This window comes from Elephas maximus, chromosome 11, assembly GCF_024166365.1.
Source record: "Elephas maximus indicus isolate mEleMax1 chromosome 11, mEleMax1 primary haplotype, whole genome shotgun sequence".
In the NCBI taxonomy this organism is placed as follows: Eukaryota; Metazoa; Chordata; class Mammalia; order Proboscidea; family Elephantidae; genus Elephas; species Elephas maximus.
In genome coordinates, this window is record NC_064829.1 from 44725858 (window position 1) to 44740440 (window position 14583).

At 38.5% G+C, this 14583-nt stretch overlaps 1 protein-coding gene across 3 annotated transcripts in view; it reads left to right on the forward strand.

Annotated features, from left to right (window-relative positions):
• The window catches only part of KIAA1328 (KIAA1328 ortholog), a 362831-nt gene that overhangs the window by 208294 nt on the left and 139954 nt on the right, over positions 1–14583 (forward strand). For all 3 annotated transcript variants that reach the window (XM_049901399.1, XM_049901397.1, XM_049901398.1), the window contains exon 7: positions 11084–11754. In XM_049901399.1, coding sequence (XP_049757356.1) covers positions 11084–11754 — 671 coding nt within the window. The remainder of the gene's footprint in view (positions 1–11083; positions 11755–14583) is intronic.

Sequence of the window (14583 nt, forward strand, 5' to 3'; positions counted from 1 at the left end):
GAGGATTTTTGTTTTCTTTTATGTGGAGGTGTAATCCATAGTGATCTTTATCAGTAATTGCTTCAAGCCCTCTTCATTGTCAGAAAGCAAGGTTGTGTCATCTGCATATCACAGGTTATTAATAAGTCTTCCTCCAATCCTGATGCCTTATTCTTCTTCATATAGTCTAGCTTCTCAGCTTATTTGCTCAGCATACAGATTGAATAAGTATGGTCAAAGGATACGACCCTGACACACACCTTTCTTAACTTTCAACCACACAGTATCCCCTTGTTCCATTCGAATGACAGCCTCTTGGTCTAAGTACAGGTTACTCATGAGCACAATTAAGTGTTCTGGAATTCCCATTCTTCACAGTGTTATCCATAATTTGTCATGATTCACACAGGTGAATGCCTTTGCATGGTCAGTAAAACAGGCAAACTTATTTCTGGTATTCTCTGCTTTCAGCTAGGATCCATCTGACATCAGCAGTATCCCTTGTTCCATGTCCTCTTGTGAATCCAGCTTGAACTTCTGGCAGTTCCATGTCGTTGTACTGCTGCTACTGCTTTTGAATGACCTCAGCAAAATTTTACTTGTGTGTGATATTAATGATATTGTTTGATAATTTCTGCATTCTGTTGGATCATCTTTCTTTGAAATGAGTACAAATATGGATCTTTTCCAGTCAGTTGGCCAGGTAGCTTCTTCCAAATTTCTTCACGTGGACGAGTGAGCACTTCCAGTATGGCATCCATTTGTTGAAATACCTCAACTGGTATTCCATTGATTGCTGTAGCCTTGTTTTTTGCCAATGCCCTCAGTGCAGCTTGGACTTCTTTCTTCAATACCATCAGTTCTTGATCATGTGCTACCTTCTGAAATGGTTGAACGTTGACCAGTTCTTTTTGGTACAGTGACTCTGTATTCCTGTCATCTTCTTTTGATGCTCCCTGTGTTGTTTAATAATTTCCCCATAGAATCCTTCAATATTGCCAGTTGAGGCTTGAATTTTTTCTTTGGTTCTTTCCGCTTGAGAAATGCCGAGTGTGTGTCTCCCTTTTAGTTTTCTATCGCCAGGTCTTTGCACATTTCTTTACAATACTTTATCTTCTAGAGCCACCTTTTGAGATCTTCTGTTCAGCTCTTTTACTTCGTCATTTCTTCCTTTCACTTTAGCTACTGTACATTCAAAAGCAACTTTCAGAGTCTCTTCTGACATCCATTTTGGTCTTTTCTTTCTTTCCTGTCTTTTTAATGACCTTTTGCTTTCTTCGTGTATAATGTGTTTGATGTCATTCCACAACTCATCTGGTCTTTGGTCATTAGTGTTTAATGTATCAAATCTTGAGTGTTCTCTAAATTCAAGTGGAATATACTCAAGGTCATACTTTTGCTCTTGTGTACTTGTTCTAATTTTCTTCATCTTCAACTTGAACTTGCATATGATGGTCTGTTCCACAGTCAGCCCCTGGCCTTGTTCTGATGGAGGATATTGAGCTTTTCCATCATCTCTTTCCACAAATGTAGCCAATTTGATTCCTGTGTTCCCGTCTGGCAAGGTCCACGTGTATAGTCTCCGATTATGTTGGTGAAAAAAGGTATTTCCCCTGAAGAAGTCATTGGTCTTGCAAAATTCTGTCATGTGATATCCAATGTCATTTATATCACCAAGACCATGTTTTCCAACTACCAATCCTACTTCGTTTCCAACTTTCCAATCACATTCCAATCACCAGTAATTATCAATGCATCTCGATTGCATGTTTGATCAATTTCAGACTCCAGAAATTGGTAAAAATCTTCAATTTCTTCATCTTTGGCCTTAGTGGTTGGTGTGTAAATTTGAATAATAGTCATATTAACTGGTATTCCTTATAGGTGTTTGGGTATTATCCTGTCACTGATAGTGTTGTACTTCAGGGTAGATCTTGAAATGTTCTTTTTTGATGATGAATGTGAAGCCATTCCTCTTCAGTTTGCCATTCCTGTCATAGTAGGCCATTTGTCTGATTCAAAATGGCCAGTACCAGTTCATTTCAGCTCACTGATGCCTAGGATATTGATGTTTATGCATTCCATTTCATTTTTTATTACTTCCAATTTTCCTAGATTCATACTTCGTACATTCCACATTCCAATTATTAATGGATGTTTGTTTGCACTTTAAGTTGTGCCACATCAGCAGATGAAGGTCCTGAAAGCTTGACTCCATCTACGTTATTAAGGTCAACTCTACTTTGATATGGTCTATTCTGGAGAACGTTCCATGTGGGTTGGAAAAGAATGTGCACTTTGGAACTGTTGGGTGGAGTGTTCTGTATGTGTCTATGAGGTCAAGTTGGCTGATTGTGCTCTTTAGCGCTTCGGTATCTTTGTTAAGTTTCTTTATAGATGTTCTGTCCTTTAGCGAGAGTGGTGTGTTGAAGTCTTCTACTATTATTGTGGAACTGTCTGCTTCTCTTTTTAGTGCTGTTAGAGTTTGTTTTACGTATCTTGGAGCCCTGTCACTGGGTGCATAGATGTTTGTTATGATTAAGTCTTCGTGATGGATTGTCCCTTTAAGCACTATATAGTGCCCTTCTTTGTCTTTTATGGTGGATTTTGTTTTAAAGTCTATTTTATCTGAGATTAGTATTGCCACTCCTGCTCTTTTTTGGTACTTATTTGCTTGATATATTTTTTTCCATCCTTTAATATTTAATAAATTTGTGCCTTTGTTTCTAAGGTGTGTCGCTTATAGATAGCATATTGATGGATCCTTTTCCTTTTTTTTTTTTTTAATCCATTCTGTCACTCTGTGTCCCTTTATGGGTACATTTAGGCCATTTACATTCAGTGTAATCATTGATAGGTGTGAGTTTATTGCTGTCATTTTGTAGTGCTTTTTTTTTTTTGTGGTGCTAACGTTTTCTTTGTTACTCTTACTCTCCTGTGTTGAGTTCCTTTTGTTTTTGTAGATTTTGTTTTTATTGAGACTTTGTTTTTCTTTTTTATTTTGATGAGTAGGTTTGTTAACTTTCTTTGTGGTTACTTTGAAATTTACCCCTATCTTCCTAGGTTTGACTCAGTCTATTATTACTTGGCATCGCCTTGTGTTCCTCTCCATCAGAAAGTTCTAAACCTACACTGTCTATTCCCTCTTTTGTTGTTCTGACGTTATTGTCATTTACAGGTTAACTTCTCTGGTTCCCTGCTGCAATTCTTTTGGTTTTGGTTAGTCCTTGAGAGTTCATTTCCTGCACTGGTGTCTGGCTGGTACAATCGTGCATCCTAGATTCAGGCTGTGGTCTGATATTTGTTCTCAGACCGAAGGACTCCCTTTAATAATTCTTGTAGGATTGATGTGGTTTTTACATATCCCCTTAATTTCTCTTTATCTGGAAATGTCCTAATTTCACCATCATATCTGAATGAAAGTTTTGCTGGATATATCATCCGTGGTTGGCAATGTTTTTCTTTCAAGGTTTTATATATATCATCCCATTGCCTTCTTGCCTGCATGGTTTCTGCCAGATAATCAGAGCTTAGTCCTGTTGTTTATCCTCTGTATGTGACTTTTTTTTCCTCGAGCTGCTTGCAGGGTTTCTCTTTGCCTTTGGTTTTAGCGAGTGTGATTATGATATGCCTTAGTGTTTTTCTTTTGGGGTGTATCCTGTATGGGATTCGTTGAGCTTCTTGGATGGTCAGCTTTTCATCATTCATGATATTAGGGAAGTTTTCTGTCAGCAATTCTTCAACGGTCCTCTCTCTGTTTTCCATTTTCTCTCCCTGTTCTTGAACTCCGATCACTCGTAAATTTTTGCTTTTGATTGTATCTCATACAATTCTCAGGGTTTCCTCATTTTTTTCTTTTTTCTGATTTTTCCTCAGAGTTGTATCCAAGTGTTTGTCTTCAGTTTCAGTGATCTTGTTTTCCATCATTTCAAACCTGCTCCTCGGTCCTTGTATGATTCTGTCCATTACTGAAATCTTGTTTATCTTTTGGAATTCTAATTTTTGTTTTTGTATGATTTCTAGTTGTGAATTTATTTTGGCATTTTGTTCCTGTATTATTTTCCTGAATTCTTCTATTTTTTGGGTCTGTATTTTCACAAATTTGTCTGCCTTTTCCATAAATTTGTCTAGTTTTTTCTCTTTTGTCTGCTTTTTGCTTCAACTCTTAGATAGCTCTGAATATTAAAGATTTGAATTCCCTGTCATGTAGTTCTAGTGCCTTTTCTTCTACTGGAAAGTCATCTGGTATTTTATTTTGGATGCCTACTGGAACTGTCCTCTCCTGTTTTTTAATGTTTTGATATTGTGTGCTGTCTTCAGGACATTAGGTAGTTATTTTCTTCATTTCTTGATTGTAGATTTGTCTCATCCTTTTGTTGTTGTTGTTTTATTTGGTTATGTCTGAGCAGGTGAGCTGTGTGTTCTTTGTTGTTTGCTCGTCTATAGTTGCGATAGTTTTCCCCTCCTTGTCTAATAAGTGGGGCTAGTCACTCATCTATGATGCAGCGGGGAAGGTCTTGGGTGGGTTATTTGTGGCACGTACTAGGGCCCAAAACAAAGGAAAAACACAAGCACACACACACACCCCTCAGAAAAAAAGTGCAAAGGGAGCTTGCCGTTGGAGTGGAGAGATGAGAACCCAAGAAATGGAGAGAAGCAAAAAGGAAAAGAAACAGGGAAAGAGAAAAAACAAACTAGATAAAAATTTGGAAAAGAAAAAAAAAAAGTAGAAAAGAAAAGCCCCTAGGTGTCCCACCAGTGTGGGGATGAAGACTGGGAACTCTCCCAGGCTGTGCAGTATAGCCTGGCTAGAGGGTGTATACATGTCACAGAGCACCAGGTATTCAGGAGACTGGAAAAGAGGGTAAGTATAGACAAAGGGCAACTGAGAAGTGAAGAAAGACAGAACAGGAAAAAGAGAGGAGGAAAAAAGAAAGGAAAAAAAAAGGGATCCTGCCTACAGGGCTGCACAGATTGGGGGAGTAGCTCCTAAGCCATGCAGTGCAGCCTGGCTAGAAGGGGCTCCCATGTGTGAAAAGAGATAGAAAACAGACAGACAGAACAGAGCAAAACAAGCAAAAAAAAAAAAAAAGAAAGGAAAGGCCCCAGGGATCCCACCAGCATGGTAGTGTGGGCCGGGGGAGAGTATCCCCATTCTAGCAGGGCTTCACAGCCTTTCAAGAAGAAGCAAAGAGGGCACATGGAGCCAGGTGTTCGAGAGAAAGGAGGGGGAGGTGGTGGGAGGCACGGAAGAAACCAAAAGAGACAGAAAGGAGCTACACCAGCTCAGATGGGGCGAATCCGAGCAGCCCAGGGCAGAAGCAGTTGCCTCCCGGCCAAGAGACTGCTGCTGGCGGGAAGCATAGGAGACTGAAGGGGAGGGGACGAAGGGTGGGGGTTAGGAAAGCATATATTCCTTGTTACCGGGTGCTCTGTCTCCTGCTGGGAACTTGGTGAAGCTGCTTTCCCATACCCCCTGTCCGCAGATCTGCAGTGTGGGTGGGGCAAATCCAAGTGGCATGGGGACTGCACTTCCCAGCCGGCCAAGCCACGGCAGCCAGCCAAGCCACGGCAGCCAGCCAAGCCACGGCAGCCAGCCAAGCCACGGCAGCCAGCCAGGAAGCTCAGAAGTAGTGCAGCGGGAAGAGAATGGGGGGGGGGGGTGGGAAAGCATGTATTGGTGGTTATGGGGTGCCCTGTCTCCTGCTGGGAGCTCCATGTAGCTGCTTACCCGTGCTCCCTGTCAGCCAATCTCCGACAGGAGTCCAAGATGGCAATCCCTGCTGAGTTAGCTGTTAAGAAAACTCCGCACGCATCTCTCCTCCCTCTCAGTCCTCCCTCAGTTTCTTATTCCATTCAGTATTTGGCTGAGTTCTTTATCTCTTCTTTTGACACTCAGGTTCCAGGAATGACATTTGTCTCTGTTTTACTTATTTTTTTTGGGTCTTTGCTGTGGAGGGACGGCGTGGTGCTTCTGCCTATGGCACCATGTTGGCCGGAAGTCCTTCAACTCTACTTTGAGGAGGCAGCTCTTCCCCAGTGATCTTTTGAGTGCCTTCCAACCTGAGGGTCTCTTCTGCCAGCATTATATCAGACAATGTTCCACTGCTATTCATAAGTTTTCACTGGCCAATTTTTTCAGAGGTAGACTGCCAGGTCCTTCTTCCTAGTCTGTCTTAAGTCTAGAAACTCTGTTGAAACCTGTCCACCAAGGTTGACCCTGCTGATATTTCATATACCAGTGACAAAGCTTCCAGTATCACAGCAACACGCAAGCCACCACAGTACAACAAACTGACAAGTATGTGGCAGTATTTTACATTAAAGAAGTTAAAACAACAACAACAGCCTGGAGTAATGAAGTATTAGGATTTAGAGCGAGGCATATTTCCACTTCTCACGTGTACTGTTCATGTAACCTTGAGAAAGTTATGCTGCTTCATTGACTCTCATTTTCTCATCTGTAAAATGGTAATCATAATAACTACCTTACAGAGTTATTATAACAATTAGAGGTTGAATATGTAAAAAAATACAGCAGCTTAAGTCACAGTGTGTTCTGGGAGCATGTTGAACACTCAGTGGTCACTGAAGGTGACCATTTAGAGCCAAATTCTCTCAGCAGAAATAATTTGCATAAAGGTCTTTCCTGGCCTCCAGTTTTCATTTCACATGTTTAATTCCTTGAAAAGTATTTTGAATTGTTTAAATGTCTTGGTTTCAGTAAGTACATCACAAAAGGAGATATCCAAATGATCAATAAGCATAGGAAAAGTTGTTCACCATAACTATGTACCAGGGAAATGCAAATTAAAACCACAGTGAGATTTTACTACACACACACCAGAATGGTTAAAAATAAAAACACTGATGCTCCCAAGTGTTAGTGTAAATGTGAAACAACTGGAACTCTTGTACGATGGATATGTACAACGGAATGACAACTTTGGAAAACTTTTTGGCAGTTTATAATAAAAGTTAAACATGCTTACCCTGTGACTAAGAGAAATAAATACATGTCTACAAAGAAACATGTACAAGAATATTCATAGCACCTTTATTCATAATATTTCTAAACTGGAAACAACCATCTGCTTCAGTCAGAGAATGGGTAAACAAATTGTCATACAGGCAGTTCCCGGGTTATCAACATCTGACTTACAGACAATTCATACTTAAGAACGGACTGCCATAAATCCTATTATATTAAAAATTTGCGTCAAATATATATAATGGTGCATAATAACGAATTCATGAATGACTTTGTGACGTTCATGAAAACACTGCATGGTTTAGAAGTGTTTCTCAAGTGTTTTATAAGCATAGAAAGGTAAAAGGTATACTATACACTAAGACAAACATTCGATTAACTGATGTCAAATAAGAACTGTGTGTACTTGTTCCGGCTTCCCTACAAATTCAACTTAAAGACAGATTTACGAGCAGATCTCATTGATAACCCAGGGATTGCCTATATATTCATACTGTGAAATACTATCTAGCAATAAAAAAGAATGAACTATTCATGCATGCAGCAACTTAGAAGCTCAAAAATTATGTTGAACTAAAGAAGCCAGGTGCAAAAGAGTAGCATACTGTTTGATTCCGTTTAAATGAAGTTCAGAACAGGCAAAGATGATCTATGGTTATAGAAGTCAGAATAATGGCTACCCCTGGAAATGTGAGGAGTTGGTATTGACTAGAAAAGGCACAGGAGCACTTTCTGGAGTGATAGAAATATTATGTAACTTGAGATGGGTGATCGATACATGGGTATATGCAAATGTAAAAATTAAATCAAGCTCTACACTTAAGATCAATGCATTTTATTGTATGTAAATTTCGCCTCAATTTTTAAAACATCTCTTGGTTTTTAATTTAGTGTTATGTGTCTGAAAAATTAATATTCAACCCATATGCCAGAGGCAGCAGCTTGGGATTTGTATTGTTAGTTTGAACCTTAGTTAAGAGAAGTTATATCTGTGAATACCACATAAAAAGAACATAGAGCAGTTCCAGAAAGGAAAACGCATCTGTTTCATTCGGGCCTTTTGTGACTTCCATGTGTCTCAAGGGCAATATCTGTCTTCTATTCTACCAATAAAATAACCTAATTTCTTAAATTCAGACTCTAGAAGGGAGTGTTCTGTTTGTCTTCTTTTCCTCTTCCTTAGTAACACGTGATTCAGCCTAATCATGGATGTTAATATTCTTTTTCTTTAGTTACTGTAACCCATAACCCAACTTGAATTATTCTACTCACCTGACACAGTCAGCCCATACTTACTGAGAACATACTATGTACAAGCCAATGATAGTAATAATAGGAAACATTTTTGAATACTGACTTTATATTAGGTACTATCTGAAGCACTTTATGTGAATTATCTCATTTAATCATCACAGCAACCCTAAGAGGCAGGGCAACATGTTAATGCAAGACTGACATGTTTTGTGTGAAGAAGAAAGTTGTAACTGAACTCACTCTCTTCAGATGATAGTTTAGAGATAATCTGTTGTAACCAAGTATGCCTTTTGAGTATCTCACCCACTAATGCACACAGTGTTCTCCTTAAAGGAAGTTCGGATAAATATGACTTTTTTTTTCCTGTTTGTTAATGGCACTGTTATAAATAGGTACCCATAACTGCCAGACTTTCTCACCGCCACATTCAGTTTTGAGGTACATGCTGTGTCTTACTGATGAGGTCTGTTTTACCTATGAAGACTAAGGCTTAGGCAAGCTGAGTAACATGTTATATTAGTTTTCTGTTGCTGTGTAACAAATTACCATAAGCATAAGAACATACTTGTGGCTTGAAATAACACATATTTATTGTCTTGCACTTTCTGTGGTTCATGACTCTGGGCACAGTTTCGTTGGGTCCTCTGCCCAGGCTGCAATCAATGTGTCAGCTGGACTGCATTCTCATCTTGAGCTTGAGGTCCCCTTCCAAGTTCACATGGTTGTTGGCAGCCTTCAGCTCTTTGTGCCTATATTATTAACACTCCCATTTTCTTGCTAGCTCTTGACCAGAGTCCACTCTATGTTCCTAAATGCCAGAGACCATTCTGTGCATAAAAAAAAAAAAAAAAAAAATTTTTTTTTTTTTCTTCTTAGAGACCATTTTATGCACTGTGCCACCTGACCTCCTCCACTAATCCTCCTGCAACATGGCAGCTTATTTCTTCAAGGCCAGCAGGAGAATCTGTCTAACTCAGGGAGGCCACCAGATACTCTTTTGAAGGGCTTGCCTAATTAGGCCAAGCCACCCAGAATAACCACCCTTCATTATTTTTATTAACTCAGAGTCAACTGATTAGGAACCTTAATTACATCTGCAAAGTTACTTTTGCCATGCAGTGTAACTATCACAGGAGTGATATCCTTTGCATTGACAGTTCCTGCTCACACTCAAGGGGAAGAGATTATACAGGACATATCTTCAAGGGGGATGGGAATCTCGGGACCCATCTTAGAATTCTGCCTACACACATGCAGAAGCCACCTGGCAGATAATTGGCAAAGCCATATTCTCTTTCCTTCAAAACCATTAAGCTGCATTGCCTCTCAAAAACATAAAAAGTTGATCACAAAAAAAATTCTAGAAATAATACCTGATATTTGTGAGTAATTTAGCAATCAGTCCCATGAAAGTAAGTGTAGGCTCTGTTAATGCCTAAAAATGGACGTATGAAAATAATGTTAAGGGACAAAAATTATAAAATAGCACATACATGCTTACTATTATTATGCTAGTAACACATGGATTAGAAAATACGTGGTGATGTAAGATAGTTGGTTTCTTGTTATTTCATATCTCTGTTTAAGTAAATTTAGAAAATCTTTTGCGTATTGAACACTGATCCACCAACCCAGAACACTGATAGTAACCAAATATATCAAAAACAAACGAAAAATCCCTCTTTGTCTTATATTCATACCCACCGAAATTATCTTTCACTTTTCACAGACGGTTGTTAGCAGGAAAGCTTATTTCAAGGATTCAACAGAAATACGTCTTTTCAACAATTTAGGCTTCTAAGGCCAAGGCTGGCAGTGAAGCAGATGGAGATGTTCCATGATACAGACCAGTGGTTCTCAACGTGTGGCCCCAAATCAGCAGCATCAGCATCACCTGGGAACTTGTTAGAAATGCAAATTCTCCTGTTCCGCTCCAGATCGACTGAATTGGAAACTCTGGAGATGAGGCCCAGCAATTTATGTTTCACAAGCCATCCAGGTGATTCTGATGCACACCAAAGTTCAAGAATTGCTGATAATAGATTAAGTTTTGCTCTCCCTGGTAGAATAACCCTGAAACTAAAACGCTGGTCAAGCTCACTGTATTGGCCTGTCGAATGTAATATGCAACTGTTCCTATCTGTCTGAGGCCTATCAGATTGCAATCACTTGAACAGCCTAGTTGAAAATTCACTCGTAATGTATAGCTACAATTAAATATATTTTGTATTTAAATAACTGCTTTTGATTAGAATCATATTTTATTGAAAGTGGTTGGTTTTATCTATGTTCCATAAAGATATTTATAAAAACTCATCAGATACCTAGTAGTAAGTAACTAACATCCTATTCAGTATAAGGTGAAATGTTTTACATGAAATCTCATGCTGTGTAATGGTCAACCAAGGGGTATTTTTTAAGGTGAGCAAATAGATTTCTTGACTCAGTATGCAAAATTAAACATTTTAAGACATTAACATTTAATGCTTTTGCCTTTTTTGTGTGTGTGTGTGCTTTAGGCGAAAGTTTACAGCTCAAGTTAGTTTCTCCTACAAAAATTTTATGCTTTTGCCTCTTTTTAAAGTTGATTTTATGTAACCCTCATTATTTGCAGTTCCTGAAATCACCAAAGATCTTGCTTAAGCAGCATGTAGGTTGTTTTTTCTCATCTTTACATGGAGTTACTTAAATGTAGATTGTTTGAAAATGGATTTAGCTTTGTGGCACATGTCCGCTTAGATGTGTAAGTGCTGTCATTAATTGTTTGGTAAAAATATATCATTGATTCCTGAAAATCCAAAAGATAGAACTTGTTTTATTTTGTACTTATTTGACAGGTGATCTTGTGGTTCCTTTTAGGTATCCAGTAGGAAAAGTGCTCTTCGATCTTCATCTATGGAATTGGATGGTTCCTACTTGAGTGTAGCCAAACCACAAGCATATTATCAAACCAAGCAAAGGTCTATGTCTGCAAACCAGGACTCAGCTTCAGAATCTCTTATGGAGTTTAGGAACAATCCTTTGAAACTAGCAGCCCTTCATCATCCCAGCAAGGGTTTAGACAGGGTGCCATTAGAGACCAGAACACTTAATTATTCATCTCCAGGAAGAAAACCAGTGGATGTAGTCCCTATAGAGAAGGCTCCACTAGAAGAGTTGAAGATGAAAGAATGTCCAGACTTTAAACCTCCATCTAGTCAATGTTGTGGTCATAGACTTTCTGAAAATGTAGATCATGTTCATGAGAGCCATCCTAAAAACATGGCCCCTCAGTGTTCCAGTACACATCCGGAATCATGCATTTATTGTGGGCTTTCCTGGGCATCTCTAATGCACAGTCGAGGGGCACTGCATCCCAGTGAAACTGATATCAAAAAGCAACTCTCAGAAGATAGAAGGCAGCAACTTATGCTTCAGAAAATGGAGCTGGAAATTGAAAAGGAGCGCCTTCAGCATCTGTTGGCCCAGCAGGAGACAAAGCTTCTCCTAAAACAGCAGCAGCTTCATCAGTCTCGACTGGATTACAATTGGTGAGTCTACCTGTTCTTTTAGCAATGGCTGTAGATTGGATTAAAAAAAAAAAAAAAAGATTGGATAACAGAGTGTAAAATGGCTCATGTGTTATTATAGCAAATGTGTAGAAACAGAGCTTCCCTGGCCTCCTGGCTTGATCAAGATGAATACCAACTATGACTAATAAGTAAATTCCCTCGTCTTCTTTGGAGGTCTTGAAATGTTACCTTGTCTTCCAAAATGTTAGCTTAGAATAATCTACTACTTAGCAGTCCAGTGTAATTTTTGCCAAATTCCAAAGAGAACATTGTTAAATGATATTACCATTACAAAAAATTCTGTGCCTTTTGATGTCATTGTAGAGAATATTAGGCATTAAGTAAAAGCTTGAGTTTCAGGGTGTGGAATCAGATTGCAAAGAAGTGGTTAGCTATCATCTTTCCATATTTATCCATCATAATATAACATATAAGAAATGATGGGAGCCTTCTAACATCAACCTTTTCTGGCACTTGAAGCATAACTTGTTCATTAACCAATTCTTATAAATTTCCCCACATTTAGGCTGTTATTCCCTTAACAATTTCTCCCTAAGAACAGTGTTTCAAAAGCTAAATTGCAGGTTTTTACAGGGAAATACTTATATACCCCTGCCATTTCCTCCTTGATCAAACCTACCATTTCCATTTTATACACATTCTTATTACATATACACCCCATACAGACACACTTAATAAATGTGTTATTTTCTGTTACTTCTTGGAGTTACTTTTCTTTCACTATCAGAACATGTCTACTATTTTTTAGATTTCTAATTTCTTTGGAAATTCCATCTTGATGTTTTTCCCTCCTTGTAACTAACATCTACTTTCCTGGAGCCCAAAGTGGTCTTCTTCTTTCACTTGCTTCATGATTAGACATGAAGTAAGTGAAAATGAAGTCTTTTATAACAAGGTTGTCACTAAAGGCCAAGATGTTTCAATTTTATGACCCTAGTTTCTATCCTCCGGTTAATGATAGGCTCTCCTGAGATCTTCACTCAACAAATACTTATTGAATGCCTTTGATACCTAAGGAATGGTTCTAGGAACTTGAGAAGGGCACAGTCTGGTAGGGGAGAGTGAATAATTTTAAAATAGCCATAATGATAATTTTTATAGCATTGCATATTCAAATAATGCTGTGTAATGATAATAAAGTCCTTATTCTCTTTGTCATGCTAGCTCAGTTGAGAGAGCTAGGAAACCCAGATTTTGAACAAATTTTGTGTATGTATAAGTTGCAAAAATGTATACAGATTTATAGCTATATTTTAACTTTTATTTTGAAATAATTATAGATGCACATGAAGTTGCAAAAATAGTACAGAGAGATTCTGCGTACCCTTCTCTCAGGTTCCCTCAATGGCTACGTCTTACATAACATAATATCAAAGCCAATAGATCGACACTGGTACAATGTGTGTCTGTGGTTCTGTGCCATTTTTATCACGTGTGAAGATTTGTGTAACCACCCCACAATCATATGCAGGATTATTTCATCCCATAGAGATCTCCTTTATGCTACCCCTTTATAGTCATACACACCCATTTCTGTCCCCACCATCCCTAACCTCTGCAAATCACTAATTTTTTGTCCATCTCTATGATTTTGTCATTTTGAAGATGTTATATAAATGGAATTATACAGTATGTGACCTTTCAAGATTGGCTTTTTTTTTTTTTTAGCATGATGCCCTTTAGATTCATATGGGTTGTTGTATATATAATACCTATTTATTGCTGAGTATTGCTGAGTAGATTCCATGATATGATTGTACCAGTTTGTTTAACCATTTACTTATTGAGGGACAATTTGGTTATTTCCAGTTTTTGTGTATTACAAATAAAGCTACTGTGTACATTTGTGTATAGCTGTTCATGTGGACTGAAATTTTCTAGGTGTTTAGAATAAAACCTGTGGATGAAAGCTAGGAGTATGGTTACTAGGTCATATGGTAAGTGTGTATTAAATTAAATACTCATTTAATTTATACTACATATAGTTTATAATATATTCCTACCAGCAATGTATGAGAGAGCCAATTTTTCCACACCCTTGCCAGCATCAGATATTGTCACTAATTTTTATTTCACCTTGGAAACCCTGCGGGGCAGTTCTGCTCTGTCCTATAGGGTCGCTATGAGTCGGAATCGACTCGACAGCACTGGTTTTTTTCTGGGAACATGTGAGTATGGATTACACCTCAACATAAAGAAAACAAAAATCCTCACAACTGGACCAATAAGCAACATCGTGATAAACAGAGAAAATATTGAAGGATAGCATTTTACTTGGATCCATAATCAACACCCATGGAGGCAGCAGTCAAGAAACCAAATGACGTATTGCATTAGGCAGATCTGCTGCAAAAGACCTCTTTAAAGTGTTAAGAAGCAAAGATGTCACTTCGAGAACTAAGGTGCGCCTGACCCACGCTATGGTATTTTCATTTACCTCGTATGCATGCAAAAGCTGGACAGTGAGTAAGGAAAACTTATTGATGCCTTTGAATTGTGGTGTTGGTGAAGAATACTGAATATACCATAGACTGCCAGAAGAATGAACAAATCTGTCTTTAAAGAAGTACAACCAGAATGCTCCTTAGAAGCAAGGATGGCGAGACTTCATCTCACATACTTTGGACATGTTATCAGGAAAGACTAGGCCCTGGAGAAGGACATCATGCTTGATAAAGTAGAGGGTCATCAAAAAAGAAAGACCCTTAATGAGATGGATTGACACAGTGGCTGCAACAATGGGCTCAAACATAGTAATGATTGTGAGGGTGGCACGGGACCTGGTGC